This window comes from Vanacampus margaritifer, chromosome 16, assembly GCF_051991255.1.
Source record: "Vanacampus margaritifer isolate UIUO_Vmar chromosome 16, RoL_Vmar_1.0, whole genome shotgun sequence".
Classification (NCBI taxonomy): domain Eukaryota; kingdom Metazoa; phylum Chordata; class Actinopteri; order Syngnathiformes; family Syngnathidae; genus Vanacampus; species Vanacampus margaritifer.
Window position 1 is genome coordinate 7,729,530 of NC_135447.1, and position 7,153 is coordinate 7,736,682.

At 38.3% G+C, this 7,153-nt stretch overlaps 1 protein-coding gene across 11 annotated transcripts in view; it reads left to right on the forward strand.

The window, feature by feature from the left end:
• The window catches only part of LOC144035817 (RNA-binding protein Musashi homolog 2), a 283,481-nt gene extending 276,328 nt beyond the window's left edge, over positions 1 to 7,153 (forward strand). For 10 of the 11 annotated variants that reach the window (XM_077545792.1, XM_077545794.1, XM_077545793.1 and 7 more), the window contains one exon: positions 1,780 to 7,153. Coding sequence is in view for 3 of the 11 variants with exons in the window: in XM_077545795.1 (XP_077401921.1) it covers positions 1,780 to 1,839 (60 nt within the window). In the remaining 8 variants the exon portion in view is untranslated. Of the gene's footprint in view, positions 1 to 1,721 lie in introns of all 11 variants that reach the window. The other variant, XM_077545802.1, reaches the window with a different exon arrangement.

Genomic DNA, 7,153 nt, shown 5'->3' on the forward strand with positions numbered 1-7,153 from the left:
ACTGTAGCGTCTCGGCAGAGAGCGGTCAGCAACAACACGCTCGCTATGCATGTTTAAAATAGAGTATAGAAAAAACATCAACTTTCCAACGGTTGAAATGGTCCAAAACAGCGCTTCCCCCGTTAGTAGCAGCCGGACTACCCATAATGCACCGCGCTGCCGAGATGCGCACTTCGCTTTGTTTTAGTCTACTAAATTTCAAGAGTGCATTTTAGTTGAAAATAAATAGCGCAAAGGAGGTCCTAAAGGAGATTCTTCTTTTATCAAATTACATTAAAGGTTCAATTGACCTTTCAAAATCAATTATAAACATTCAACATTTCACCTTTATGGCTTGAAACCTGGTTACCTGTCAACATCTATCAATCAATCAAACTTTATTTATATCGCACTTTTCATACATTCAAATGCAAATCAAGGTGCTAAACAATTAAAACATCTATAATACATTTTTATTTATTTTTTATCCCCCAACATCCCTGGGCACAGAGAAACCATGTGAAGAAAAACACCCAGGAAACACTGTATCTTAAAACTAAAAGACAACAAAATAAAAACAGTTACAAGCTGAATGAAAACAGAATAATCTAAGTAACAAAACCCAAATTCACAACAAAGAGTTGGAATGTTAATGCTGAAATGCTGAATTTCTTTGCTGAAAACGCTTTGTGGATTTAAGACATTATAGCTCACATTTACTATTCGCATTGATATTATCCACCGAATCAACTCAAATTGGTTACTCGATCTACTTTTGCCGAGAAACATCATCATAGTCTCATTTTAAATCCATCTAGGTCGCTACCAGCCTCATCCTAGCTAGCGCTTTTCTAGTGTGTTGATGCAGCATATCAACACACGCACCAGTAAATAACCTTTTTAATTTAAAACAACTTACTTTAACCAGCAAAACAAAAACTGTTTTGTTTTGTTTTTGGTCCCACTTTAAATCCATCTATGTTCCTACTAGCCTCATCCTAGCTAATGCTAAGCTAGATTGTCTCTCAGGTCTGGCGTCCAAGTTTGCAAACTCCATTTTGTTTGTTGCTAGGACTGCGTTAGCTGACCAACAGCGAGGTGTTAGCCGTAGCCGGCTAACAGCGAAGCCAAACGTAGCTTTCGCGCATGTGCCCTCCTCGCGTAGCTATCTCTAGTTTATTGTATGGTTACAGTATGGGTCTGTATTTATTTATTTTTTTACTCTTCACAACTTTTGTTGTGTTTTTTTTCTGGAATTTTTTTTTTTTCTGGAAAAACAATTTTTTTTTACTCTTCACAACTTACACCGACGCAAATGTAGAGTGACGTACTATAACGAAGTGAAGTGTACTCCTTGGTAGAAACGCGGCTACCAAATCTCAATTGTTATCATGCTAGCCAAAGGTTGCTCACGTGGCTTCACGAGTCACACACTCGCACCGCACGTTACTTTTCGTCATCGCATTTATATCGCAGAGTCGTTTTTGAATCTCAGCTCTGCTTTTCAAGGACAGAGCCTTCATCTCACCTTCACCTTCCATTTCCAGAATAGACTCAAAACAATCTCAAAAGCGCATTCAATGTCTGTTTCAATGTCGTGGTTGCGGCATGTGCGCGCGTGGCGGCGCATGCAGGCCCGTTGAGCGTCAGCACGATCGCTCGTTTTGATTTTCATGCCTTTTTGTCTTTTCACACGTTCATTGACCGCCGCTGTCGCCGCGCCGTCCTTCCTCTCTCGGCAGAGTTTGTCTGGCGGCCCAGGAAAGACGGGACCAAGTTTCTAATTGGCTTTGTGTGCAGGTGGCGCTACTGAGGCACAGCGGACAGGCTAAAAGAGCGAGCAAGTGCGAAACCATATGAAGAAGAAAAGAAACTGTTGAGTCATCTCAGAAAAAGAACAACTGCTGTACTATATTCCAAACCTCCTATAAGGTCAGCGCCCGGTTTGGTTTGATGTTTCACATCCCTCTCACCCGCCTCTTTTCTTTCCCGTGCTTCGGTTGCTCTGTCGGTTTTAGTTCCACACGACTTTTGTGTCATTTTGTTTGATTTCTTTTTCTGCTTTTTAAACTGCGGGCTACGGGGGGGTTGGGGCGGAAAAAACAAACAAAAATCAGCTTGTAATGTCTTCGTCTTTGGTAGCTTGAAAGAGAAATGAAGCATTCGGGCTCAACACACGTACAAAAAAAAAAAACAAAGAGAGTCGCTGTGCAAGATTGTTAGATTTGAAAAAAAAAATCCATTTTAGGGCAAATCGGATACGAGGGTATCAAAGTAATAAATCTTAGTAGCGCTTTTTTGTTTCTTGTGATGTCTCATTGTTAACCATGATGACCTATTTTTGGGCAATACAAAGAGGACTCCAATATTTTTATGGTCCTTTTTTTTTATAAGTGTTGTTTTTGTTGTTTAGAACTATATAAATATTATATATATAAATATATATATATGCTATAACAAATTTCATATAACAACATTGTGAATTCAAACTTGCGAAAAAGAAATGTAGCTGTACATATTATTCCAGTCACTGCATATAACCAACTCAGTGAGAGAATAGCATATTTTTGTGATGGTGTGTCAAAGAACATGTTATAGCGTGTGAATAGAAGAAAAAAAGCTGTAAACACTTATGATTATGATACTTTTTTTTTTTTTTTTTTTTTTGGTTTCCCTGCTGAAAGACGGTAACAAAACCCTGAGACCAACACACACTTGTTGCTCTGTAAATAGTCAACGCTGAATCGTTTTACAAAGTGTCAAACCAGCAAACTTACAAACGGTGTGTTCAGTCAGTCAGTCAAGTTTTATGAAATTCAAAAAAAAACAAAAAGAAGAAGAAAAAAAGATCCCAATTGGTATCTTTTGTTAAGCTGTTAAGACGACGAGGAGGAAAAAAAAAAAAAAAAAAAAGATTTTAATCCAAAGCACACTGTACTTTTAGATTGCATTTTGTGCATATGCGGACACTTTTGTACTCTTCTCGGTTTCCTCTTATTGTTTGTATCATCCTGCTCCTTCCCAAATTCTTTTGGGAACAAAAACAAATGTACGGACTCTGCGCGCGAGCCCGCTTTGTTGTTAGTTTTTGGAATGAATTAGGAAAGGTTTTTTGATACCATACCTCAGCCTCGCGCATTCTGTTGTGGGATCGCGGGCAGGTTTAATTTATTCTCACGTAAATGAAAACACTGAATGATTTAAATAGATCTATTTAAAGAAAAAAAAAGAGAGAAGAAGAAGAAGAAATCATTGCACTGTGAGTAGTGAAGTCCAGGCCATTTCCTATTTGCACATGTACATGTTGGCTTTTTAAAAGGCGGCCCTGTGCTTTTGGGATTAGCGCAAAGGATTTTTTGGGATTCGCGTATTCCGAAGTAGACGAACACCTTTGAATGGCGAAGGTGACTTAACAGCTTGCTTAAATAGTACTTGACATGTTTGACCTTTGCTTTGCTTTTATCAGACCCAACCACTCACCTTGAACGTATTTATTCCGGGTCACACACTGAATTACTCGCTATCAAACCACAAACATTTCACTAATAATAATAATAATAATAATAATAACAAGGATACGCTATTTCAAGGTCATCCGACGGAGCGGATGGTGTGCATACTGATGCATAATAATTATGTATTGTTTTTTTTTTTGTTTTTTGTTTTTGTCGTTCCACCCACTTGCATTTCCAAACAACCAGGTTAAGAAATATGCTGGATACTTTTAAAGTCGATGGTATGGAGTTGTGATGAAGTAATAATCATTTAAAGGAGAAAAAAAATTGTAATGTTCACATGTAAAAGAAAAAAAAACAAAAACGATCCACAAAAAAAAAAAAAAAAAAGAAAGATGCTTCCTTGCTGATTTCTAGTTTGATTTTGTTGTGGTTTCTATATGAATAATAATTGTACTATACTATTAAAATGTACTGTGCATCCATTGCTTTTCTCTCTTTCCATCCTCGGAAGATCTTTTTGTTGCTCATTCATGTATTTCATGGGTGTGTAAAGAAATAACTTGTAAACGCAGTGCTGTCTTTGCTCCCAGTCTAGTGCTTCATTGTTGTTCTCCTTTTCCCTCCCTCGAACCTCCTCCTCGAAGTACAAGTAGATGTTCTATAGAGCTCATTAATATGATAGATGTAGTGACTGTAGTAGACTTTAGGACCAGTCAAGATATACACGAGACCTTCCTCTCGGTGACCATGTTTAGTCTCGCATCTTCACACTTGGACCTTTTTAAGTTCTTCTTTTTCTTCCTCTTCTACTCTTTCTTCTTCTTCTTCTTTCTTTCTTCTGTTGGCGTCACCTCTCTCGCGTGGTTTCGGCAAACCAAAGCTCTCGTGGGATGGACGATAGAGAGAAACACTTGCTGGGAGGTGGAAGTGTACGCAAGGCATTATTTGGATATCCCACCCTTGAATGTTTTTAAAGGGGTGTGCCATACTACCTTAAATGCTAACGCTAGATATGCAAAACGCCTGTTCTTTGTTTTTTGTTTTCTTTTGCGCACGTCATCGCTGTTACGCAAATGAATCCGATTTCATTTCAAATCGATTGGAATAGAATGGAAGAGTTCGAGCCAGGCCGGAGAATTCAATGCTCAAAATATCGCTAACTATTTTGTCTTCAGGTGGAATATTGTCATAGCGTAAATTCCTCAAATAGTGAGCATATTTGCTCCTTTTTTTTTTTCTTGGCTCCTCTCAGGAATGGAGGCAGAGGTAATTGTTGCCTACCAAAGGTTCCGCGTTGTCAGATATGATGCAAGCTCAAGTACTTTTTGCACTTGCTGCAAGGGCATAAGACCACGCCATGCTTCTTTCTGGATTGGGGTTATTTTATTAACTGACATTTCTGATTTTATAATCGCAATTGGAGGAATACCAAAGGACGATATTATGCACTCACATCACCGTACTGTTATGATGTCACTCTTTTTACGCATCTCTTGCAGCTATTTGCTAAAGACCACCAACGTTGACCGAATCCGATTTTAGTCTGCCAGACCAAACCAAGGTTTCCTACCAGAACAAAATTCGGCCCGAATCGTATTTGATAGTGACGACAAATGAAGCTTCATAAAAGCTTCATGAAGCACTTGTTGTATTTTTTTTTTTTACACCTCTAGATGGCACTCTTTATTTAACTCTTTGACTGCCAGACGTTTTCAGAAAAGGGATGCCGTGGGTGCCAGCCGATTTAAGCATTTTGACTGATCTTTCAAGGTCCACAGAAAATGATGTGTTTGGACTATGGAAACACACATACTACCAAATGAAAGATTGGACTCTCTTCTTTCATCAGAAAAAAAAGTTTGTTTCTACCTTATTCCGTTTTTGAGTAATCAACAATAGAAAATGGTTAGTTTCACCTCTGTTTTGAAACAAACGTCTTTTAACGTCTTTGGCACTCCTCCCTAGGATTTTACTAAACGTTATTTAACGTTTTTGGCAGTCAAAGAGTTAAAGAGGCAGTGGAAATGTTAATCACTTTCCATTGCACTGGCCTTTATAATTAAATCAAAAGCGCCCTCTAGAGGTGTACAAAAATATTGCAAGTGCTTCATGAAGCTTCATTTTCCCGTCACTCGTGGAAAAACAGCAGTCATGAAATAATTCCCCATCAACTTGTTATTTTGGTAGGGAAACTGAACATTGCAGTGAGCGGAGGCCACTATTTGAGGAAATAATATATGAATAAATTGTGAGACTGTTATGTAACAATTAACACACCTGAGACATTGTAACACTAATAGGTCACATGACACTGGGGAGAGAAAAGGACCAACTGTGCTCAATTTGGACAATTTCACTTTTTTTGCTAGGACTTTAGCTCCTCATAACATTACAACAAATCATAGTGACAAGGAAGGAGGCCGCAATCACAAGCGTTCATGTTAATTTTGCACGTGAGACATTATTTTAAAAAAATATATATAGATATAATAGTGAAGAAAATCAAGACATTTTAACCTCTTTGTGCTATTTAGCCTTCTATCCAACAGGGTAAAAGAAAGTGTTCCTTCGCGTTAGTTTAACTTTTGCTTCAAAAAGAACTAGTATTAGAAATGAAGCCACCTGAACAGAACAAAAACTTGAACTTTCTTTGCCGCCAATGGCCTCCGTAGTGTAGTGATGCAGTAGCTTGGACTTTAAGGTAGCATGGCTCTGTGGCTCTCATTTCATTTGATCGCAAACTGACAGCGCTTTGCAGCTGATGAATGTTACTCATTTTAGTCGACTTAGCTTCTCCGTTCAGGGAGAGGGGGAGGGGACTTGGTTTAAGAAAAAAAAAATAAAAATCTTTAAAAAAATAAAATAATAATCCACCTGGAAGGTGTTGACGTTTGTGTACTACCGTATCCATTGAAACTTGAATCTGGAGGCAAGTGCTAGGCAATGGCCACACTTCACTTAGCTGGTCCACACGTCGACTTTTCTGTCATCTTGTCCACTCAATTCCACTCTTGAATGTTCTCCATCATCGCCAACCCAGAAGAGGCTTGACAAAGCTGTCCTTATCTCCAAGCTATCTTACACACTGAATACATATATATATATATATATATATATATATATATATATATATATATATATAGTCAGCTTTCAAGATGGCAGAAAAGATAAACGTGTTTAGAATCAATTTCCAGTTGAAAGCATCACCACCTCCCATGCAATAGACATAAATACAAGTATATGCGTGTGTCTTCATTAGATAGGAGCCGTCTGACTAATACTAGCCTGCAGACTTGTGCTCATGTAGTCGGAGCGTCCCGTCACTATTCCACCCCGGGTGCATCGTGGGACATGTTTCTTGCATCGCTCTCGGGCCATTCCTAACACTTGCCCCCCTTTTTTTGTTTTTTATTCCGTTAACCGACTTTTTATGGCGAGAGATGGACAGACAGACTCGACTGACCTGATCTGAAAGCATCTTTCAGGTTACCATATAGGCTTGCTAAAGCCCCGTTGTAAAATATATGGAAAATAATAATGGATGGATGGGGGTCTCTCACATATCAAATGTGGAAAGTCTAATTTTATATTTGTATTTTCAAATAATAATATTGACAAAAAAAAAATGTCTGTGAAAGGTTTCCATCCTCTACTGTGGTCCAGAAATTGATGTGTCTGTCTGGAAAATAAATACAATAAACTGAATTGTTATATGA